This window comes from Cottoperca gobio, chromosome 14 (assembly GCF_900634415.1).
Source record: "Cottoperca gobio chromosome 14, fCotGob3.1, whole genome shotgun sequence".
Taxonomy (NCBI): Eukaryota; Metazoa; Chordata; class Actinopteri; order Perciformes; family Bovichtidae; genus Cottoperca; species Cottoperca gobio.
The window spans coordinates 14,509,637-14,535,544 of NC_041368.1; the positions used below are offsets into that span (position 1 = coordinate 14,509,637).

The 25,908-nt window shown below is 40.1% G+C and overlaps 1 protein-coding gene across 1 annotated transcript; it reads left to right on the forward strand.

Annotated features, from left to right (window-relative positions):
- Positions 1 to 1,103: 1,103 nt before the first annotated feature.
- trpc4a (transient receptor potential cation channel, subfamily C, member 4a) lies at positions 1,104 to 24,392 on the forward strand. Its single transcript, XM_029448304.1, has 15 exons — positions 1,104 to 1,662; positions 5,527 to 5,756; positions 7,088 to 7,306; positions 11,915 to 12,055; positions 12,606 to 12,782; positions 13,209 to 13,409; positions 18,996 to 19,341; positions 19,938 to 20,077; positions 20,177 to 20,377; positions 20,490 to 20,611; positions 20,816 to 21,011; positions 21,117 to 21,311; positions 21,558 to 21,599; positions 22,052 to 22,141; positions 22,764 to 24,392. The coding sequence occupies exons 2-15, from the start codon at positions 5,598 to 5,600 to the stop codon at positions 23,367 to 23,369; spliced, it is 2,835 nt and encodes a 944-aa protein (XP_029304164.1). The 5' UTR covers positions 1,104 to 1,662; positions 5,527 to 5,597; the 3' UTR covers positions 23,370 to 24,392.
- The last annotated feature ends 1,516 nt before the right edge of the window (positions 24,393 to 25,908 follow it).

Here is a 25,908-nt window from a genome sequence, read left to right on the forward strand (position 1 = left end):
TGGCTCTAATGAGTGCATCCAAGAAATGAAGCCTCAAATTACTTTTAATTAGAAAATGTCTCAAGAGGCAGCAACAAGAGCAACGACTGAAGGAGATCTTTCTTTTGTTTTCTGCAATGGCTAAATTGGTATGTGTGCAGCACACGTCACACATAGGCATTACTTACTGTACATAAGATACCAACACAGAACAGGGATGGTAAGTACAAACCCACAAGTCCATATCATGTCCATTCCATTCAAACAAATGTCCCAGTACCAGAAGCAAGCACTGAGTAGTCAAAGTCCTCTTTGTCCACGGTGACATTTCACCAAGTCCTGCCAACACAAAGTCAAACACAAATATACACACAGACAGACACACACAGGGAATTATTCTGGCCTGGCGACTCTATAAACATGTCAGAGGATATTCAACAACATTACACACTATTAGGAAGAATTTGTAACATCAACAAACCTATAAGTCAGAGAGAGAGAGAGAGACTCATAACACAGAGGACTTGAATTGAGCCTGCAGCTGAGAATTTAACCTGTTGTTTCAGGTTGTAAAACTTGGTGGTAATATTCAAATAATAGGCATTAAAAGTCTTATATATCCTACAGTATATTGGGCTTTATAGCTTGTGGCTTATGTTGTTCTTTTTCACTGGATGACCATAACACAAAAGTAAAACTTTATGCTTTCACATAGTTAAATGTAGAATTGTGTATTAGTATCTGTTTCAAACGTATTTAATTCAAATGTACCAAGATAGAGGATACTTTTTTAGTCAGTTCACTGGTTTCTAATGCAAATCGAGAAGTCGTTTATGATGCTCTTAAAATAATCCGCACTATAACTGATTTATTGCGTCTTATCTTGGATGACCTTCCTGAGACAAGAAAAGCTAAATGGGAAACAGGAACTGTGTTGATGTGTTAAGTGTGATTTTCATTTGTTTGAAGGAGAGGCTGGATGTCTGGCTGAGTTGCTTGTTTAGATGTTTTTCACGCTCTTGCAGTGTTCAATGCGTTTCCAAGTGCGCACGACCAGTCTGCAGCAGCGCTCCGCAGACCGCTTGCCAGGCATCTGGCTGCTCTGCGTTTATTCCTGGAGGCGCTGCTTTTCGCTCAATCTCCCCCCAACAGGTGGATAAATCGGGGGGGGGGAAAGAACATCGGAGAAAATACACCCTGGGGAAAACTGGACGTGTTTCTGAAGCAGGTGTAATCGACCGAGGAAACTTCGTTGTCGCTTTTTTTTCGTTTCCAGGATTTCTTGCGCGGCGGACAGCTGAATGCAGTGTGCGCCAGTCTGCGTCCCCCCCCCCCCCCGTAAATAAGACCGAATGGAAGTCGTGATGAAAACTGACCGAATCTGGATGTACAGTGGAGATACTGTCTAGTCTCCAAAAATAATAGGGAAGAATGCAGACTACACTAAAAAACAAGATTAAGACGGACTGGCATCACTTGGCACCAACACATTAGCAGGTCTTCATGCAGATCCATACTGCAGTTTTCACATTTGGCGGAAGCTAAATTCAAGAAGTTGAGGCGAAGGATTTTTTAAAAAGCTTTAAGCATCTGTAGTATTAGTCCTTATGTGGTCTCGGGGTATTTTCCAAAGGAAGAACATTGATCTCCATGAGCGAAGTTCCTATGCCCAACATTCCAAAGGTTAGTTATTTGCTACTTGATCATTTACATGTTTTGGCTATAAAAAGCTTTTTCACGCTAGACGGGAGTAGACTGTAAAGATTAAAGATGTAACTGGTGCATTTAGGGTCCCTCAGCTTGTAACTGACGAAGGACCCCCGTAGATACAAATAACTCTCCTATTTGCAAAACCATTTTTATTTTTCATCCATGCAATTCCCTGGAACCTTTCTCTCACACAAACACAGAAATAAAAATGTCAAAATCTCACCCGTGAGTGTGCGCAGGCACCATTCATTACAAATGGCACACACAGTCTGCCAATTTACAATACACAGACCTGTTGTTGTTAATTATTGAATGCTGACACTTTTATGGGTGTGTTGCTGTCATTATAAACACAGGACAGACGTCTGTAAATGGGCTTCATGGTCTGCAAGATAACTTTCAGAATAAAAGACATTTTGCTAAACATATTCACGGTCTGCCACCACACTTGAGTGGTGCTGCACTTATTGTGTAAAATACAGCTGCTGTATGTTGTGGCCATTTCTGTCCCAATTTCATAATCAACAATCACACCAGTGTGTTTTATTTTATGTGGGAAAAGCCAAATTACCGTGACAAAACAGAATTATAAGCACAAAGTAGAGCAGCACATATACCTGACTAATACCTTATGTAATGTCAGACATCTGTCAAACAAGCACTGAAACATACTTATTTTTAAACCTTTATGTCCCTCAGTGAAACAGTGATTCCCAAAATTACAAACTATAGTAGAATAGACTGTTGAGGCCATAACTAAACAAATAAATAGTTGAAAATAGTGGGCTCAACTCGTGTATTGGCTGCATTTCTTATTTTAGTAGACTAAGTCTTCCTAAATGTAGTGCATGCATGTTCTCTGCATGTATGATTTTTACTTTACCCTCTAAAACAGGGGTGTCAAACATGCGGCCCGGGCGCCAAAACCGGCCCGCCAGAGGGTCCGATCCGGCCCGCGGGATGACTTTGCAAAGTGTAAACATTAGTTGTTTTGATCATAAAGTAAAATACTGTTCCAGATACCTGTGACAAAATGTTTTGTGCCTTTGTAAATACACTGTGATCTGTACGTTGTAATGCACATGTGTAAATGATAAAATAATACTATTGTTGAAATTGCACCTTTTTTTCTTGAGAAATGTCAGGTTGTTCATAATGTTTTGTAAAAAAAGTTGTTGTTATTTACAGGTTAGTATGCTGTGATTTTACTGGAGATCACATTGTGCTGTATGCGGCCCCTGGACTAAAATGAGTTTGACACCCCTACTCTAAAAAATTATTCGGGGCTGCTGACTGCAGGCTCCCCGTCTTGCCAGTGCAAAGGGAAATTGTTCCACAAAGGCCCATATCAATATCAAACGAATGCCTAGGATCTTAAATGAGGTGTGAAAACCTGCTAGCAAAAGCGCTCTCCAGTAGGAAAAGGTTCTCAGTGGAGGAAATCATTTGATAATGACGATTTTTAAGGTTATTTTCCTTCATTAAGGGACATTAGAGGACACATTTCTACAGCATTAAAGTGACACCTTGAGTGTAAGAGGAGATGACAGGGGACATAATGAGGAACACATTTTTGCTCAGGATGACTGGCCGACAGTGAATTGCATGTTCCTTCTTCGGTTTCCACCACTTTGATGTTATTAACTTGCCTTTCAGCCATCGTAAAGTCCTACCCCTGCAGCACATCAGGCTGTGGGGACATTAGGGTTGCTAGTTCAAAACCTTATTACTTGACTCCTGAAATTACTGCTCACACTTTGACATTTTGGGCATTTTTGTCTTTCTTGCTCAGAGTTAGTTGAGAAGATTGAGTGATACCTCTCATGTCTTTATAGATATCTCCAAAGGTAACACAATCCACATACTGTACCAGCACCTAGAAAGCTCATTAATTGACACATTTCTTTTTGTTTAATGCGTACAGATAACAAGTTGTAAAAACAACACATTGAGGTTTTACAGGGGGTTATGCACTTAACTATTTCTTGGCAGGGAGTAACTTCCTGAGCTCTTGTCATCACTCGGAGGTTTCCAGGAAACTGTTGAACTGTTCCTTTAAATGCGTTATTTAAGAATACAGATATTTGGGCACAACACACATGTACACATATTTATAAAATACATACATTTTTGGTAAATGAATTGGGCTACTGTGAGTCTCTTACTTGTTATTTATTGAACAGAGACACACAGAGCAGTAATCAGTAATGTCCTGAGCCAGTGAAGAGAGAGGTGGCATAATGCACTAACTACTTGAACTCCTTTCTTTTTTATATTGAGTAATGTGTAAGCCCTCCCACTTTATCTTGTTAAGTGTTTTTATTCTTGCGTTTTATCCTCCACCCTCTCCATCTCCTGCACCCTCTGCTTTCTTGTCCTCTCACGTCCCCTGTGGTTTTAAATCCTCTAAAGAGCATTGTTTTCATTTTTTGTGCTTCTGTTCAGGGGTTATGTACTGATACTGGTTTTAAAATGAGGTCATTATAATGTTTGAATAGTCTGAGGAGATGCAGGTACAAACTACGGATAACCTCATTTTTAGGATTAACTCTTTTTAAGTTAAATGACTAACGCTACCTGCCAGTATTTATGTAATTGTAAACACTATTTCCTCATCTTCATGTTCAGTATTTTGTTATGACAGTGTATTTGTAGATCTCTGTGTCACTGTGAAGACTTGTTTTTGTGAAGCTGCGCAGGACAGAAAGCGTCATTTAGCTGTCACCAGGCAACCAGCTGATGTCTATCAATTAGCGAGCATCACTAATGACATTAACTGAAGCCATTAGTACCTCAAAAATTAAATGTCTTATCCTCCATTTCAGCTGCAACACTTCCATCCTGATGATCATGATATTTATCGGACAGGACAACAGAGTACAAAATGAGTGACGTAAATGCTGTGTCAATTACTTGTTGACAATTTGGGAGTTATCTGCAACAATCCTACATTTTAGTAGACCTATATTTATTTTATAAAGTTTGAAAATGTGTTTAATGCTCCAGTGTCACTCCAGGCATTCTTTGAAACTATAACAGTAGTTGATGCTTTGATAGGTAGATTGTGTTATAAATGGCCAGGTATAACCTGCTTTATAGGCTGTGACACACCAAACAGACGTTAAAGAACAAGTGGCAACGGAGCCGACTGTTGCGTCACGTTGACTGCGTATAGGCAAAATAGTAGCATTTGAACCCACTGCAAAGACTACAGCCAACAGAAACTAGTACTTATGACCTGCGCCTGCGTGAGAGGAAGTAGCTCTCCATACCGGCTGGCGGCGGTAGTCTGTATTCGTCAAAAAAACAACAAAAAAAAACCGGATGACCTATGACTGTGAATATACAAGTCGTTGTTAAGATGCACACATTTGCCGATCATTTTCACACCACTCTTGCTCACTACTTAGCTTCATTCCAGGTGGCCGTGTCATTGTGAAGATATCCGTGTATATGAATGATCAGATGAAATGAAGAGGAAAAATAAAAAGAGCTTTGGTGTGTGACCTCTTGGCTTTTGTAGTTTTTGTTTGTTTTCCTCACTTCCGTTTCTCTGCTCGTGCACTGATTCGCTGAAACCGAGCAGCCAATCAGAGTGACTGTCCGAAGGGCCGAAAAGTGCTGAAAACAAAGACTGATAGAAACTCACGACAGCCAGACATTGACCAACGGCCGATATCGGCTTGGCGTGTCTCAGCCTTATCACCATCCGTCTGTATAATCCTCTCACCTCTGCTCCCGTCTCCTCTTCCTCTCCTCATCTTTTCTTTCTTGTGAAAGTCAATGCCGACAACAAGTGTCTTCTTCCTATAACACTTTTGTTCCTGTCCCCTCTAGTGTGAACTCCCCCAGCTTGGCACCAGCTGTAGCAGTGTTTGCCGAGTGCTGGTAAACTGAAGCTCAGGGAGATGTCACAGCTGTACTACCGGCGGACTGACAGCTCCTCGTACCGGGACCGCATCCCGCTGAGAATTGTGCGGGCCGAGTCGGAGCTGTCGCCTTTGGAGAAAGCCTACCTCGGAGCTGTAGAGAAGGGGGACTACGCTAGTGTCAAACAGGCTCTGGAGGTGTGTGTGTGTGTGTGTGTGTGTGTGTTGTGTGTGTGTGTGTGTGCATGTATACTTGCATGGAAGAATGTATAATTTGATTAGTACATGGATGAATGAATACAGCTACTAAAACCTGTAAATGATGGATGGCTGAATAGGTGGAAATTAAAGCCTTACTCTAATTAGATCAATTTAGAAGAGATTAGAAGATTTATGGGTAACATTTGGATCATGATTATCCTCTACTCACATCCAATAACACTTGACAGTTGTCAGACCTTTAGTAGACAGAAAATATTGCTAGAGACCAGCTGTGCAGTAGTCCCACTGTACCTGCGGTGCCCAAATGATGCAAGAAAACAACAAAAACAAGCAGAGGGTAAATGGTAAATGGACTGCTTTTTATATAGCGCTTTTCCAATCTGTGCGATCACTCAAAGCTCTTTACAACACATGTCAGCATTCACCCATTCACACACATTCATACAGAGTCAGAGGCTACCATACAAGGTGCACATCAGCTCGTCAGTAGTGATAACCATTTACACACACACTCGCACACCGTTGGCCATGCCATCGGGAGCAATTGTCACATAGCAATGCAGTTAACAACAGATTGCAGTAAAGCAAGAACAAACTGTTGAGAAAAGCTACTCAGTTATTTCCTAAAAAGCAAAACTCAAACTAAAAGCCCCATTATTGTTGTCAAATCTCAACAGAATACTTTAGGCTGCAACTCATGCCAGGTATTACAGTCAAAACTGCTTTTTAAAAGAGTAATCCTCGATCATCATTGCTCTCCTATAACATTGCTGGACTCACAATAGGCAGTACAAAAAAAAAATCAATGCAGCAGAATCAGATACATTGTTTCTTTTTGTGCCACACATTGTTCTCCCTTGTCAAAACCTGGTGCCTATGTTACCCACAATGCAACTTGACCACCAACAGTTCAATCAGCTATTCAGGTGTGTTGTGCTAGTAGCGGCTAACATAGCCTTGAGTTGTTAGCCTCAAGCAGAGATGAACAGCGGGCTACAGAGGTCTGGTAAACTCACTTCTTTCTAACTCAACACGTCCACATTTATTTCATTTTTAGAAATTCGACCAGTTTAAGCCCCAAACAACATGACTTGAGGAAACGTATCAGATTTCACGCAGCTCTCTCAGAGGAAAATTCTGTAGACTTTGAGTTGCTCTGTCAGATCTGAAAGGTGTTTACATTTCCGTTCAAAAATCTATTTGTATTCCATGTCCATGATTATTTTCCCTTCTAATCAATGATTGATTTAACCAAGTCCCAGAATAGGTATTGAAACAAAGCCTGCCTTTCAATCACATCATTCCAGGAGGCAGAAATCTACTTTAAGATCAACATCAACTGCATCGACCCTCTCGGCCGAACGGCTCTGCTGATTGCCATTGAGAACGAGAACCTGGAAATCATTGAACTCTTGCTGAGCTTCAACGTCTACGTTGGCGATGCCCTGCTGCACGCAATCCGCAAGGAAGTGGTGGGAGCTGTGGAGCTGCTGCTAAATCACAAAAAGCCTAGTGGTGGCATGCAGGTAAGGTGGGGACGAAGGGGGATGGAAGGAGTTTAAATTAAGAGTGCATTATGTGACAGACAGTGAGCTGCTGACAAGGCAGAGGGACACTGGGAGAGAAACTAGGATTGTTGAAGGCATTTCTTTTTTTCTCCCAGTTGTTTCTGCAATCAAATCGTGTTTTGATACTTTCAGCATCAAATCTTTTAGCTGATTAAATACACAGTTTGATCCTATTTCTGTGTGAAGGGATCTGTGCCAGGTGTGTGTGTTAAATGTATAATAAGAATATGATATTGGACAAATGCACTAATGCACAACTCACAACACAACTTTATGAACAATCATTTATATAACTAAAATAATTACAAAAACTCTCAAGCGACACTGTTTCAAACCCTAGAAGACTGATCAATGAGGTCAAAGTGCACAGTGGTCCATCCAATAATGGAATAACCATAAATGTAATAACTGCCAATAAAATAATATTTTTTCAGTTTATAATGTAATCAAAGTCGATAAAGATTTCATATCATGCAAAAGTATTGTTTTATAATTGTCTGTGATTATCTGAAATTTGATAATTAATAAAACAGAAAATAAGTATAATATTACATTATCGGGCCCAAATATTACCTTTTTTTATTATTATTTTTAACCCAATTTATAATGTAAAAAACAGTCAATAATTTAATAATTTATTGCAGGTGTTATTTATGCACAAATAATTATTACGTTAATGGTTAAAAAATGATATTACATTGTTGACTTCTAATATATACTGTCAAGAATAGCAAAAATATTATAGGTTTTTACATTAAAGGTAATTATTACATTACTAGCTGCGACAGCCCACTTGCAAAATCACAGGAGGAATTGCAGGTCTAACTTAATGATAGTGTGCAGTAAAATATTGGTACTCATAATGTAGGTTATAAGTGGCATGCAGTTGCCTGAAGCTTTTTATACCTTCTAAAATAATTGACCCATTTTTTTGGCAATAACAAAAGCTGACACTTCAAAAAGCTGTCTTCCCAAGACTTGTTCTGTTTTCTGGAAAAGGAACAGTTATTTTTAATAAGTAGAAAACTAAGAGAAAATATGATGTATGTGTTATCCAAAGTTACAGTATATCACTTGTTTTTTTTATCTTGTAAGGATTCAGATTAGCTCGAGAACGCTGCTGCTCAACCCATTCTTCTAATCTTTGAGAAGTGTCTGTTTATAGCTTTAAATGCTGTAATCAAAAACAAAGACTAATTAATTTCAGATTGCGGCCCCTCTGCACTGATTGCTCTCCACTCAATGAATGTTTTTCTTTTTTTTCTTTTAGACTTCTTCCTGCCACACATGTACTGTACACAACAGAACACACACATACATGCTTCACATGCTCTCTTCCTCTCCTCTCAGCAGTAATGCGCCATAAACCACAAAGGAACAGATGTTTTTGGCTTCATTGATCAACTGAAGCACGTAGGGGGGGTTCTTGTGTCCTGTTAGAAGCTGTGCATTTGTCTTTGATAGAGTAAAGTGAAATAGGGGAAAAAGGGACAAATTAAAGGAAAATAACCAATAAAAACGAGAACAAAGGAGAGCTCAAACACATGAGATAGCTCAGGCTTGTTTGTTAAATGGATGTGGGGGGGGGGGGGATGAGTTAAAGAGGTCAAAAATATCCGGTCCGAACCCCTCAGCTGTGACATCTATAAGCTGCTACATTTCCCATTTTTCCTGAATGTCTTCGTATGATTGTACTTCTTCCTATCACATGAGTAGGTTGTAAAAATAGATCACTCTAGCGCTACTAAATATCTCCAAGAGAAGCTTATTGATTATATTAAAAGGCTGACGGGGAAAGGTGCATCTTCTCTGAGACTTATTAATAAGAAGATTCATTTTATGCTCTACTGGAATTGTGTGTATTTGTTTTGTATTTTGCTGGCTGTCTGAATGATGTGTTTGTAATAATCTCACAAGTGTTGTGGCGTATTTGTTGCTTTGGATATCAGCTTTTTAAACAGCATCATGTATTATCCTCTGAGTACAGACATGCATCTGCCAGAGGCACAAACACTGCAGCTGACAGTGTCTCAATTATAATGGCCTTTGGGTGCTTCTGTGTTTCGTTGTTTTTTCTTCTTTTCATAGTCCACATGCACATGTTTTTTTGGGTTACTGGGAAACCTACATGTGCACATAAAGATAGTTATGTAAGGAAATAATTCTTCTTCCTACATGTAACACATTAAGCATAATCATGCCTGTTCGAGTCGACAAACACTTGAGCCTATTTTCCGCAGAGTCATTAAAAAACAGAACTGCTCAGTCTCCTATTTTATACCAACTTTCTCGAAACAACATTTGTGATGTTGTAGGATGACAGGTGGAAATCAGTGGGGACGCTCGAAATGGAACACAGTAAAAAACAAAAGACACACTGCTTTTGCAGATGTTAATTTTAATCAATGTGTTGACGGTGGATGCCTCATTCTAATATGAGTAACACATATGAATTACAGGAACAAGTGGGCTTTAATGTTGTTTCTTTTCTCCACTATTATCATAACTTCACATCTAGCAGCCTACACTCCTCCTGCTCCGTGCTTGGGTACAGTCCAAGGCCGTTTGATGTAGATTATTTGATGTCCGTCCTCCTCCCACGTGGAGAACAAAGTATATAGTTTATTAGATCACTCCTCTGCGAAGTATGACGACTCTCAGTCAGACATGGCTCTGTGCCACTGTTTGGAGTTTCTGCAACCCCGTGAGAGAGTTTCCACATGATCAAAATGTTTTACTTTTGGGTGCAATATGGATGAAGAAACATTTTTCAGAAAGGTAACCAATCCCCTGGATCACAATTCTTCATATTTAGTCCATTTTTTGGAATCAAAATAAATCTATACAGTATATTTAGCTTTGTAAGATATAGACATTGCCAAATCATATCAGCCATTAAGAAAAGTATTCAGTGTCTCTACGTATGGATGTCAGTCCGTCAGTGTTCAGTCAGTCCACCACTTTGGTTAAAACTGAATAATGTCAACAACTATAAAATAGTCAAGACATCCATGTGTGTGTGGAGGACGAATATTAATGACTTTGGTGATCCTCTGACTTTCCCTCCAGCACCACCTTGAGGTCGACATTTGTAAAGCTTAATTACGTGTCTCAATCACTGTCGATAGATAGATTTTCCAATACATTTGATACAACTCATGTCATCCACACGACGAATAGTAATAACTTTGATGATCCCTTAAGTGTTTATTTAGCACCATCATCGGGTCCAAATTTGAATTGAGTCCGTTTATGAAATATTTGAAGAGCTAATGACATTTCCATCTGCTTCAGCTGTACTGTAGCTGTGTTTAGTGGCAATTAGCAAATGTTAGCATGCCAAGAAACTAAACAAAGATAGTGACCATGACAAATGAGAAAATTGTACCCGCTAATCACATTAGTTAAAATGTTCACATTTTCATTGCGAGCATGTTAGCATGCTGACGTTAACGTTAGCTCATTAATGCTTAAGTACAGCCTCACAGAGACGCAAGCACGGCTGTACACTCTTAGTCTTGTTATTTTATGTATTACAGCACCCTGATAAGATGAGTAAATAACTACATAATACGTTTATATCACTATCATATCAATTAATTGTGATTATACATTTTTGGGTGGAATATTTTCCTATAAATACACTAAAAAGGAAAAAGGAAAGTTGAGGTGGAAACTGTGCTGTAAATCCCCTTATAGTGGGCCTCACATAAAAGCACTCCCAAGCTGTGTTCCCCATGTGTTCTTTCACACCTCATTTGTCGGCCTGTCACTCATTTTTACTGTCACATGTGTCTTCTCATGCTGCTGCACCCTTATGTCTTTAACAATGGTCCTACTAAAGCTCTCTCACTAGAACTAGAGCCCCTTATTCCCATCTGTCCTCTGCCTAAAGGTCCTAAAGGCATGGTTATCGTCCAACAATTATGTGAATATCCTCTGTCTCCCCTTCATTTCTCCCTCGCCACAGAATCAGATAATAGGCCTTCAATTAAAAGAAATGAAAACAGCCAGCTTATTCCTCTGCAGCCTGCAGCTGGGTTTTCCCACTGAATGACAAGGGAATAGCAAAAGGGCTTAGCTGGAGTGGGTGATAAGAGGGATAGGCAACAATTAGTTTCTGTCTGACCACAATGATTTCCTGTGAAATGTGTGAAATGTGTGAAATGCTGTGGCCTATACCCTTTACAGCGGTCATGATATAGATGACATTTTTTCTGCGACTTTGGATGACGGCCATTTTTTCTTGCTGGTATTTGAACAGTTTTTTCTCCAGCTGCCCACAGCTCCAATGGCTGTTCTTTTGGCACTGCTTTATCCATTTAACTTCAATGTAAAAACCTTTGAACTGTACTCTGAGGGGAACAGAAGATCACTCGGGCTCTGTTCAACCAAATCAATAACTTCCACTGTGCGCTCAGCATGTCAGTTAAACCTGACAGAAGGAAAAGAGACTGCTATACATTGCCAATAGATAACAAAAGGCCAAGGTCAATTGTGTAACTTGTGGAGTTTCATTCCATGTATGTGTGATTGAAGCATTTATTCTCTCCTCTCCCCTGAAAGGTTCCTCCTATCTTATTGGACAAGCAGTTCTCTGACTTCACCCCTGACATCACTCCCATCATCCTCGCTGCACACACCAACAACTATGAAATTATTAAACTTCTGGTGCAGAAAGGCGTGTCTATGCCGCAGCCACATGAGGTGGGTAAACCATTTGTTATTATCAGCGTGAAACCCAATACCTCCAAAATGTCAACAACTGTTCAGGGAGAAAACCCAAGTGCAGTTTTGACACTATATGGAGTTATAGTGTTATGAAAGTGTTTTATGGGTCCATCAATATGATACAGAAGATGAACAGCAACAATTCATATTTTGAATAAGGTAATTACTCAGTATACAGTGCTGTAGACGTACCACACAGTATTTGACTTTGGATCTATCTAGCATGTGTGTTTTAAAGATTATGATCTGTTGAGAAAAAAACTAAACAAAATTATTCTTTTAACTGTAAGTAAACGTTTTGTTATATAATATGTAAATATATATAATAATATTTATAAGGTCAAAATCTCACTGATTGGAGCCTTTTACGTCAATCTAACATACCCAGGCATGACAGTACTTAATACTTACATAATAGATACACTGCCTGCATTGCAGGACCGAAATGAGCACAAAAACAGCACATCTATTACTAAACACCGGGAAGCCTCATTAAAATGTGTGTATGCTCTGTTTGATGTTGCAGGTGCGCTGTAACTGTGTGGAGTGTGTGTCTAGTTCAGACGTGGACAGCCTGCGGCACTCGCGCTCCCGCCTCAACATCTACAAAGCGTTGTCGAGTCCCTCGCTAATTGCGCTCTCCAGCGAGGACCCCTTCCTCACTGCGTTCAGGCTCAGCTGGGAGCTGCAGGAGCTCAGCAAGGTGAGGAACGTCTTATGGTAGGATTAGATTAGCTGTATGTCGCATTCATTAAACTCTCTGTGCCCTTTCATGATACCTTTATGGGACATTCAATGAGCTGTTGATTTAGTAGCCCACCATTCACATAAATTGCACTTGGTAAATGTAATTTAATAAAACATTAATCAAAATGATCAGCTATGAAAATTCACATAAATAATAACAAAACTGGGTCCTTGACTGTTATAGTTCATGATATTTTCAGATTTAATATTAGAAAACCCAAAGTTTATTATAACATTTTTAGTAAAGCTAAATATAAACTAAAAATGTCAGATGCTTTCATGACATATTATAGCCAGAGACAGTTTAATTTGCTAGACCTATACTCTGAGATTACTCTTGGTGTTGAGCCGTATCTGTTTTCGATACACACTCTTTCTAAAGGTGGAGAACGAGTTCAAATCAGAGTATGAAGAGCTGTCTCAGCAGTGTAAACAGTTTGCCAAGGATCTCCTGGACCAGACCAGAAGCTCCAGAGAGCTGGAGATGATCCTCAACTACACCGATGACATCAACTTATTGGAGCAGGATAACAACAACGACCTGGCAAGACTCAAACTAGCTATCAAGTACCACCAAAAAGAGGTAAGCATGATACATAATATTAGTGCGTACAGTACAAGGTATTCAGTTTATGATTAAAGACTCATTCGTAGCTTTCTGACTTGGCCATAGTTTGACATATGTAGTTAATTGCACCCTGCCATTATATCTATGTATTTGTGGTAAGTAAGTTATGGCTGTAATCACTTTATAATTATTTACATTTACAGCGTATGTCGTAAAATCTTACTGCTGTGTGTGAAAAGGGTTCCCAAAAAAAAAAAATCATATAACTGATGCATGAGCATGAGTTTTTCTGGGTTTGATGGAGAATGCTAGAAGCCCAGTTATGGGATGGCTGATGGCTGCCTCAGGCAAAAAGAAAGGGGTTTAGATAGCTATTATGCCACAGAACTGTTTTGCTGAATATAAAGGTGACGCAAAATGATGAGGAAGCAGACGCATTACTCCCAGGAGCAACTTATAATTCATTCAACCGTTTATTGCTGGGAGTTCTGCCTGGCTGTCAGAGAAGATACACTTTTGGAGGCGTCTCCATTTATGACGCTGTTGTTTCCTCCTTCATCCATCCAGTTGTTGCGCATCAGACACGGTTTGACAGATGAGCATGTTGAGTCACGAAAGGACGATTGCGAGTGGTGCACAGGTGGACTTGATGATGGACAGTCTCCTGTAATCTAACCTTTCATAACTCTTTCTTTTGTTGCCAGTAAATCTCTCATTGCACACACTGTAAACAATCATTCCACCACACATCTCCTCTCGTTGTTTTAATTATTCAGGTGCTGTCCCAATATGCCCTTTTCCCCCATCCTATCATTAACACCTTTTGATTGTACCAGGACATTGATAGAGGACACTGTCTCGTGATGTGGGTAGCACTCCACTCAGCTGCCCTTTCTAAATAATAAATGTCCCAGTGAAAATCAACCAATGCAGCAAAAGCTTTTTAATCTACCTCGACCGGCTTACAATTTTGTTTTAGGCATTTCCAAAAATCCAATGATTTTATTCTGTCTTGTTTCAAAAAAGAAAAAAAAAAGGGGAGGGAGAGAGAGAGAGAGAGAGAGAGAGAGAGAGAGAGAGAGAGAGAGAGAGAGAGAGAGCACGAGGAAGCACGAGGAAGCACGAGGAAGCACGAGGAGACATCTGCAACGGTGACACTTAGATGACGATCTGACAACACTGGGAAAGACAGGGATATATACACACAGACACTAAACGAGGGGAACGAGACACAGCTGGGGAGAGAAGCTAAAATACAAGGGCAAGGTGAACGGACACAGGAGGAACAAATCAACAATCACAGAGGGAAAACTCACAGACAGGAAGTACAACTAGACATGACATAAGGGGGAGTGAACACTTCAAAATAAAACATGATATACAAAAATCAAGACTGTGACAATATGTCTGTCAACATAACAAGGCTTTCTGTTGCAGTCTCCTGAGAAGGTAAAATGGCATGTGCACAGAGTAAATGTATGTACACACACAGACACATGCATATACAGTGATTGCTTTGTACCTGTGATGGATGATCTTTAAGCCAGATAGGGTTTTGCTCCCTGCGAGGCATCGGGGGTGAAGTGGACGCTTGGTTGGACTGGAAAGGCCTGAAAGAACGTTTTTGCAGAGAGTAGTTATTATTTTCAAGGCATTTTGTCTGTGTGTGTCATCACCACTCATCTCTTTCAGCAATTTTGCAGACAAACACTCCAGCTCTTATAATTGGCATGACACTCGGCCTGAATTGGTGATTTTATTTTATAGTAGTGGCTGTCGATGAATGTTGCAGTGGGTCACAAGGAGCATGCGTGTGTTTATTTTGACCTTCAACTGATGAAACTGAAGGGCATCTCTTAACCCTCGTATGCGTGTCGTGTGCATACACTCTCGCTTACTGCCGTATCTGTGTGTTTTTCAGCTTTGCTGCTGCTGATGTTCCCAGGGTTTAGAAACGCAATTCATAATGGTCTGAAGAGAAATCTCCACAGGCCTCTGGTCTAAAGAGCTGAGCTAACAGAGCAGTCGGCGCTTTAATGCAGCGGGACGCCAAATCACATAAATATGATCAGTAACACATACACAATAAAGTGCAGATAATCCCCTCTACCTCCCAGAGGGTTTCAACAGAGGATTACTCTCATTTGTACTGATACACTTACACAAATGTATGTGAGTACATTGAAGTTCACAGTGTGAGCAGAAACACCACTGCGTTTTTAATGTTTGAAATTCTCAGAGACGCAAAGTTAAAACTGTCAATTTGACATGCCGTAGTTCAACGTTGCCACCTTGTGATATCTCATAAAAACTGCAATTTGGCATTTCAAGATGTTTTTAATGACTCCATTAAATTGAGATGAGATCGCACAGGAATAAGTGTTGTGTTGTGAAGGATCATTAACACTCAGTTGTTTCAGCAATTCGTCTCCAGTGTTGAGCAATGTGCAGCTCTCAAATTATAGTTTTCTTAATACAAAATAAATATATAACTCTATACTACTTGAACTTCCCAATACAAAAATACTGTGAAATGATCTCATACCATAAAGAAAGATTTTGCACTTGTGAACTAAATGACCAGTTAGATCTATTGCAGTGTTGTCAGGAGGATATTGTGCTTTATGTAATCCGATTGTTACTGCAAGTTTATATGACACACGTGAACATATTCAGGGACACATTTTGTAGGTGTACATTTTCAGCACCAGCTTTTGCGGTGTCATGTAAAATCTATCAACACCCTGTTGTTATAGCAGTTCAGCTGCATTAAAGGCGGCAGACAGTGTGACCATCAGTGTGTGGGATAATTCAGAAACTCTGTCTGTCATCTGGGAAGTTCACGTATGTCATGGAAAGGTAACTTGTAACATACGATGAGCGGATGGATGACGACTATACTGTACAGGAAAACTTAAAATCTTACATGCATGAAAAAAATAGAAATCATGAATTGTCAATGCAAGCAAAGTTCATCAGATTGCGTCGATGATCTTGACATATTTGACAAAGAAAACCATAAACGTGTTTAAATTAATGGATTTTCAAGAATGCAAAAAGTGTCAGATTTTATATAATCCGACAACAGCTGAAACATACACAGCTGTAAGTTATTGTGTTCTTGTCAGTGTGAAAGCGGAGTAGAAGCGTTTCAGCAGACCTTTGATGTTGGTAAAGCTGCAGGGGAACCTGTCTTCATAGAGCAAGAAAGCACCCTCATGTGTCTACTCACACACTGACACTGTCAGCACTGTCCTGGCACTGTTGGACAGTTGACAGTGTACCGAGGCAGGAAACGTTGTAGAGAGAAACTTTTCCAACTGGATTTAAGACCAGTAGGGAATTTATTTGAGTTGCGTGAACAAGCCACCTGAGGCAAATATGACACTTTGCTACTGCTGAGTTTTGGAGGTGATTGTAACGGACGAAGGGCGGGTGGCATGTTTGGACAAGGGAAGAGGAAGAGAGGTTAAGGGGATTTCGGGTGGGAATTCAAAATACTACAGCCGCATAATTAAATTAAATGAAAGAAGCAAATTATCCAAATTATCTCATATTGCCATTGAGGCAAATGTATTATAATGTATGAGAAGGTACTATAATCGCGTTTTTTTTAATCTCATTTCAACCTACTGTATTTATAAGATGACACTTCACTTTATCTTTCTGTAAAATAAAATGCTGTGAACAATATAACCATAATACTAATCTCATAAGGCTTTTGAGATTAAGTTAGTAGTACAGCTCACATGCTAAAACAAATACATATCAGCATGGGTACATATCCTAATTATAATGCTAATTAGCTTAATTTCTGACCTCATTAGCATCACTGTCTGTGTTTAATATATCATGCTGATTAAGCCAAGACATCAGGCAGCTCAAGTACCTCTTGTTTACGTTATTAATTAGGAATAATGTTCTGACAAGCAGTGAAAGATGAAAGCTAAAAAGGACCCCAAAAGTCCAAATACCTGTGACAAAACAGATGTGATAAAATGATCAAAGCTATGTTTGAATCTATAGCTGCTGCAAAATGTAAAATAAAAAAAGAGCTCCTTTCGTTTTGTTTTATTATATATGTATATAAAGTACTTCATCATAGGACTTAGCGTGCACCCATGGGTCTGCTTCAGACTTTAGTTGCAACTTAATGAGGTTAGCCGTGTTGTCTATAATAAGGTTCATCCTCAAAAGAGGCATTTGAAAAGATAAAATCAGCAGGGTAGCTTTTTCCCTTTTTTTCTTTCCTCTTTATTCTTCCACCGTCCGAATATGTTGGTGACACAAAGAGTTGAAGCCGTATCATTGATCATCCCTATCATCTTCTTTTGTATTAAACTCTTTCACGGGTGTAATCAATCAGAAACACTTACTATAGAGCGTGTAGCACCTCTTAGTGTATAACAACAGGCAGCATATATTGCACCTTTGTATTGATTTTCAATAGTACTCCTCTTCTTCTCTACTCATCCATATAATTCCTCCCCTCCTTTATTCCCTCTCTGCATTTCTTCTCAAGTTATGTTGCAACGCTGTAGTTGAAGTATGGAAATATGAGCCACTCTACTCCATACCCCGACAAAGATAGGGATCTCTGGTTCCCATGGTAACAAGGCTGCAGAGTTGGTGAATTGGCACCCAACGGTGCCGGTCGACACTTTGACTCTGATGTATAGGTTCAACGTGACATCTCACAGCACTGTGTGTGCCTGCGTAAGTGTGTTTGCATGTGCCCATGCTGTTAGACTCATTTGTGCACTGCAGTATGATCTTGTATGTTTTTGTTTTTAACGGGAAATCTGATCTCGATGATCACCGAACACTGCCGATGCTTACTGAGGCAGTCCCACAGCACAGCTGCAGTTTTGATGCATCCATATTTTGGCCTCAATGATCCTGTCAAACCTGTAATCAGTTACCAAGAGGAGCATGGTAATAACATTTCTCCTTGTTATTCCTTTCATTTTTGCAGTCACATGCGGTATTGATCCATCACCATTACAAAATAGACATTATTAAACATTAAACATGCAAAACAACAGAAAAGAAGATCAAATATTTCCCACATGTTGATTCATGTTCCAAACATTTTCAATGGATCATGTCGTGGGTAAGAGACAAAAAATGCTGTCTGGTTTAGATGAATTTACAATCATATTCAGACATCTGTGGAAGGGTTAGGGCTATGTTGTTATCGCAAGAAAATCATTAAGAAATGCAATACAATCATCTAAAAACATGAGGCTCTAGATTCCACTTTACTGACTTCACAGCTTGCATAAGCTTCTCTTTTGCATTTTTCTGTGTCAAGATAGCCGATACCTGATTTACTTCTGAAATATATGTGTTGATGATAACTCTTCAATTTTGAACACCACCAACACTCCTACGTTTGAATGCTCTGAGCTGGAACTTGCTTTAGTTGCTAATTCTGGCATGTGTTCCCGAGGGCATTATGTTCTGTGTCAAAGCCTCAGGCTGAGGATACTGTCTCCCAGCAGGTTTAATGCTGGAATCATACCTTGGATTAGTGTATGTGGAGCTCTTTTTTTTTATCTAAGTAGATCAAACAGAAAACTCTTCCCTTATTTCTTTTAGTTTGTAGCTCAGCCAAACTGCCAGCAGCTTTTGGCATCCCGGTGGTACGATGAGTTCCCCGGCTGGAGGCGGCGCCAATGGGCAGGGAAGTTCATCACCTGTGTCTTCATCGGCCTCCTCTACCCCGTGTTTGCTCTGTGCTACCTAATCGCTCCTAAGAGTCGCCAAGGCCTCTTCATACGCAAGCCCTTCATCAAGTTCATCTGCCACACCGCGTCCTACCTGACCTTTCTATTCCTGCTGCTCCTCGCCTCCCAGCACATTGTCACGACCGAGCAGAACAGGCAGAACAGGCAGGGTCCCGCACCAACCACTGTGGAGTGGATGATCCTGCCCTGGGTGCTGGGTGAGTAAATGGGTGATGTCTGATGTAACATAATGACTTTGGTAATCTCCAGACTTTCCCTCTAGCGCCACAATAATATTGACATTTGTGGTTTTTACTGAATTGTCTCTAAAACTATTGATTGCTGGATTGCCATGAAGTTGCCTTGCAGAATAAATTGTTTTGTATAACTTTGGTAATCCCTAGTCTGTTCATCTAGCGCCATTAACGAGTCAAAATGTTAATTTGGTTTATGACAAATACTTTGGTTAATGAGCAAATAGCTGCAAAAATAAGGACATTCCCATCAGTTTCAGCTGTACTTTGCATTTAGTGCTAATCTAATGCAAAAAGGCTAAACTAAGATGACGATACCTGCTAAACATCAGCGTGTTAGCATTGTCATTGTGTCTCGCTAATAAAATTCAAATTAATTCCTAAAATTTAAATCCCGCTCACCTGAAGATCCTATGCAGGAAATAAACGTGACTTTTATTCGCACAACCCCAAAATTATTTTTAAAAATACCTGCCAAAAAATCAGAAATAATTATATTTCTTGTCCCTGGTTTGAGGATATATATTGAACAGATGATCAGATAATCTCTCTATTTCTAGGATTCATCTGGGCAGAGATCAAACAAATGTGGGATGGTGGTTTCCAAGACTACGTCCATGACTGGTGGAACCTGATGGACTTTGTCATGAACTCTTTATATCTGGCCACCATCTCCCTTAAGATTGTAGCTTACACTAAGGTAACCAATTATCAATGAATAGCAGAAAACAAAAGACAGGTGTAGTGTAACTTTCTTGTGTTCTCACTTTATATGTTTGCCATCCGTTGTCCTGTTCAGTACAGTGGTAGTAAACCCAGGAACCAGTGGGAGATGTGGCACCCAACACTAGTAGCTGAGGCTGTGTTTGCCATAGCGAACATTTTCAGTTCCCTGCGCCTCATCTCGCTGTTCACTGCCAACTCACATCTGGGGCCACTGCAGATCTCTCTGGGGAGAATGCTGCTGGACATCCTGAAGTTCCTCTTCATCTACTGTCTGGTAAAACAAATCTTTGCACACAGGCGGTAACATAGACACGCATACTGAAACACATGGATTGGCTTAAATAATTGCATCCACTTTGCACAAACTCTTCTCTCTTTTTCTCCAGGTCCTACTGGCCTTTGCTAACGGACTGAACCAGTTGTACTTTTACTATGAGACCAAGGCTTCAGATGAGAAGGGAAAATGCAAAGGCATCCGCTGTGTGGAGCAGAATAACGCTTTCTCCACGTGAGTTCACATGAATCTAAACTTGCCTGCATGTGTAGTATGAATGTGTGATCTTGGGAAATTGAGTGGCGAAGAAAAATTGTGTTTTGTGTATATATTGCTGTTACTGGTTGCGAAATGTGTGACAACGAAAAAAAAAAAAGGTTTTCATTGATGAGAAGAAGCTGATGTTTTAGCTGAGTAACACATATATTTCCCTCGCAGGTTATTTGAGACGCTGCAGTCTCTCTTCTGGTCAATCTTTGGTCTGATCAACCTTTATGTGACCAACGTGAATGCAGACCATCAGTTCACTGAGTTTGTCGGGGCCACCATGTTCGGCACCTACAACATCATCTCACTGGTGGTGCTCCTTAACATGCTCATAGCCATGATGAACAACTCCTACCAGCACATTGCTGTGAGCAGAGATCAAACATACTGCAAACATAGAGCTGCATGAGTGTGTGGAATAGATCAAGTTTGCGTTGGCGGTGCTTTTCATGTGCCATAATCTCGTTTTCAGGACCATGCAGACATCGAGTGGAAGTTTGCAAGGACAAAGCTGTGGATGAGTTACTTTGAAGAAGGGGCCACTCTGCCGGCCCCGTTCAACATCATCCCCAGCCCCAAATTATTCTTGTACCTCATATGCTGGATCAAGAGACAAGTGTGCAAGAGGTCAAGATCCAAGCGCCCGGGAACCTTTGGAACTCTCGGAGTAAGTCAAACATTTAAACACAGAGATAGAAACTAGAGTTTGTCTTGTTTGTTAATCAATACTAGTCAATAATTTAGCACAATACTTTATTGTTTTGTGTTTCAACACTCAGGGGCTATTTTTCAGTGAGACCCACAGACAGCCAAGTAATACAAATGTGTGATACAGTGAAGAAAGACTATGCCCTTTCTCTCATCTCACTCTGGTTTACTAACTCATCCTCTCTGACATCTGATGTCTGTGCAGAGGCGAGCAGCAGAGAACCTGAGGATCAATCATCAATATCAGGTAAATGAAGTCTCTTTCAGAGCAAGCTGTAAATGATTACTGCCATCGCGTAGTGTGTGTGTGTGTGTGTGTGTGTGTGTGTGTGTGTGTGTGTGTGTGTGTGTGTGTGTTTGTGTGATTCTGCTCTTTGAGTGCCTTTCTGCACTTTCAATTTCCATCCGTCAACAAAATGCGTTTGCGTTGTCACATACAATAGGCCTGACAATTTCACCCAGTGTGATGTTCACCACCATTCTCTGTAGAGGATTTGTTATTTGTTCTTATCTGCAGGTTAGGGTTATTGTAGCATTTTATATGAGATCCAGCTTGAAATATGTTTCCTTTTGTGCGTTTTATATTTGTCATCTTTTTACTGACTGATTGACGGTGAGTTTTGTCTGGAAGCGACTCTATTTTTATTCACTATTAGAGAATGTTATTGTGTTCAGAGGTCTTTTTTTTAACTGATGTAGGAGGTACTGAGGAACTTGGTGAAACGTTATGTGGCCGCCATGATCAGAGATGCCAAGACAGAGGAAGGCCTGACTGAAGAGAACTTCAAGGTAGGCACAGTTCCTATTCAATATTTCTATATCAACAATAGATCATGTGGCACAATGTATGTGACAGGGGTCGCTCATAGTGACGAACCCACAGAGAATCATCCTCCAACTCTGCAGTCGGAATGATCGGCCACAGCAAGCAGTTTTAAACACTCTAAGCTACATGCATAGTACCAAATGACAGACGGACAAAGTTAGCAACTAGCTGGTGAGCAAAGTGGAGCATTTAGCTGCTGAAGTACCAGCTATTTCCCTCAGGAGTTACCAAAAGGAGAGTTAATATTGGACATTCATCTTGTGGACACACTAATAATATACTTTATACTTTACTTTACTGTGAGTCAGTGTTTCGCTTATAGCTCCGCTACCCTCAAGTGGTCAAACAAATCAGTTCACTCAGAAAAAGAGGTAAATTGGCCGTCATATAATGAGTAGAGGTTTTTTTAATCATTATTTTATGAATTATACTTTCTCCTCAGTATTGACTGAGTTGAAATTGAATCGATCCTCTGCAGACAGCGCTGCAAGTAACTGCAGCAACTGCAGTAACTGGGGCTTATAGTTGAATGAAAAGCATTTCTTAATATACCTGGGTAGCTCACTCTTTGCTTTGCTCTCCTAGGAGTTGAAACAAGATATCTCCAGTTTTCGATATGAAGTGATGGGCATGATGAAGACAGGGAAGCCTGCTCTACAGGCCGGTGGCAGCTCAGTGGAGTCCACTCTTGTTTACCCCAACTCCTCGCTCCAGGTTTCTCCCTCCCTCCAGAGCAGCAAGGTGAAAAGCAAACTCAACCGATTCAAGATGATCGCATCCATCCTCAAGCAGGGCAGTTCTTTAGCTTCACCCAGGCCGCCTGAAGCCTTCAATGGGCTACCCAACGGACTTGTGGTCTCTGATGAGAGCTCCAGCAAAAAGTCAAGCCAGAAGAGAAATTCCCCCAAAGATATCATTGACTTTGGCTTGTTGAAGAAAAGCCAATGGGGTGGCAATGAAGCCACGTCAGGTGCAGGAGAGATTTCCAGAGAGATTTACTCTTTGTCAGAAGAAGCAGGGGAGTCCGGGGGCTCAGACGCAGAGCAGCAGGACATAGAGCACAAGGCAAGAGGTGAGGAAGGACTCCTGCAGACAGAAAGGGAGGAGGAAGCTGCAGTATATGGAGCCCAGAAGGATGACAGCGAGGTCTCGAACACCAACAACAGCTCAGATGAAGGTGGCAAAAAATAAAGCGATGAAGAGGGTTTAACCTGCAGTGACTCAGTAGCTAGCTGGATGTTTATCAGGGTCATCCAGAGAAGAAGCATAAGATGTGAAGATACATGAATATAACTCCAGGCCAAGTAATGTTGGACTGAATACAGAGAGACTGACAATCAATGTGAGCTTCAAATGACGAGGATGTTGTTTTGCAAAGAGTATAACTTTTCCAGTTATTACTAAACTACTGATCAGATTTGATCTTTGGAGACTCAGGGAGGCCTTTGGTTTAAGTGTTTTAAATGTCAATATAATAGCTATAGGAGATGCAGCAAAGGTAAACGGAGCTCTGTGTGAGCATCGCAAGGATTTAGATTTTAGGATAAAGTCATTTCATTTTATCTCATCCCTGATGATTGGAAAGTAATTATTTCCTGAAACTGATCATTTCCTCTTTTTTTTTAACCTCCGCTCCCTCCCCCTGCCCCTTACCTGACGTGTGCCCTTCTTTTCAAGTTATCAATCATACTCTCTCCTTCATCAATCTCTCTCTACCTCTTTTCCTGTCCCCGTTTATCTATACACAGCTTAACTCTATCCGTCTTTTTCTCACTAGAGCAATAGATGTGTTCCGTTTTAGACCCGACTCTCTGCCTTACTCTGTCTGTTTCTGCACTTTACACACTTTACACTGGCATACAGTATCTCAAAGATGTGTGAAGCTCTGGTCATGCAACAACAATTCTGTCAATGTTTTTCTATGCAAAAACCTGGGATTGTGATTCTCATCATTCTAAAGAGGACAGTGGTACGTTTACCGGTGACAGTTCACGACAAGTATTCCCGTCTGTAAAATAGAACATGGCCGATGAAGCATAATGGGAGATATACTGTACAATACGAACACAGCCTATCAACTATTTAAAGTAACAAGTTATTCATGTTTTCTCACTCCTACAGAAAATAAACTTTGCTGTTTTTAACTGGTACCTTTAGTTGTCATGTTAGTTTGAATGAATGATGTTATAGAGATTAAAACATAATTCAAATTAACAACTTATTTGTCTTTCTTCTTTTGTTCAATGCAGATATTGACATATACAGACATATACAGACATATACAGACTTTTAAGGACTTCATTTTTTACTGACAATAATGTATTTTAGATGAAATATTTAAGATATTTTAGCCGTAGAAGTAAGTGTTTACAGTTTGTTATTTCACAATAATGATGTTGTTTAAGTCCCTTGTAGGCACTCAGTCTTAACCTCTTGGCTTGTGAGGAATTCAAAAGAAAGACTTGGTTTGCTTAAATAGTTCACAGCCTTATTTGCTTTGTCTTCTTTTGTGGATATAATCTGATGTTGAAGACACGTGTATGTTCTTTAAAAAAGAGTTTCAAAGCCAGTAACCTAATAGTACAAGATAGCACCCTGACGTAATCATCAGGTCACGTTACTCCAGTAAGCTGCCATTAAAGATGATGCCTGCATACACGGACTGTAAATGGGTTAAAAGTTGACATGCATCTTCTACATTATATGTTGTTGGCCAGTTGACAATCCCTCAGTCATTAACATTGCTTATGCTCTCATTTAGAACAAAAAAATGACACTCCACAAGGTTTACTCTACTTCCAAGGCTCCAAATTAAAAACACATACATTCATAATGAAGGATGGGGCAGAGCTTCAAGATAAGTGTGGTTTTGGAGAAAAATAATGAGTTACAGGCCCAAGATAATCAGAACAGTTTTTTTTTAAGACTATAAATTCTTCATGGGCACAGCATCAGTTAGAAAAGCCGGAAATATTTATAAATTCATCAGTTGTTATTTCGGGAAACTGATCATTTCCTCTTTTATGGTCCTATGAGCAGCATTAATAAAATCTCATCATTAGATTATATTGCAGTGATTTGGGAGTCTTGCTCAAGGTCTACAGGAGCAGGGGATTGGACCAGCAACAATCTCTGGTGCGTGTGTTGCATTAATGGTTCAGGCCTCATTTTTTGTTACATTTCGTGCTAGCCGCTAATCAGCAGGTTCCAGACATTTGCAAAGAGTTTTATACCTCACAGTGAAAGTGACTTATTTGCTGTGGCTTTTGTTTCCTCTTTCAGAGATGAGTGTTGTGCGTGTGAATGTGCTGTTTAATCCAGGAAGCCAAACCATTCCTAGTGACTTTCTGTAAGTGGAAAAAGGGGTTGTGAAATACAAAGAAGTAATGTTCTCCTGTACAAAGAATAAGAAGTAAAGCCTGGCAGAAATATAATGTTCCAACAACTTTACAACATTGTTCCTACTGTTTACAACAGAACGCAGTCACACTGTTAAAAAACGTGTGCATAGAAGAAAAACTTTGCTGTGCTTTTCTTACTGGCCGGACATTTTAGTTTTGTCTGAACTGATCTTATGATTGAAGTTCAATCGGCAGACAAATGAAAAAGCGAGTGAAAAAGAGATTAAATATTCAACAGATGATGAAACTGTGCTCCATGTGTGATCAAAAGGCTGCGCTAAAATGCTCCTGGGTCTGTGATGGATCTGCCAGACACTCTGAACCAGCAT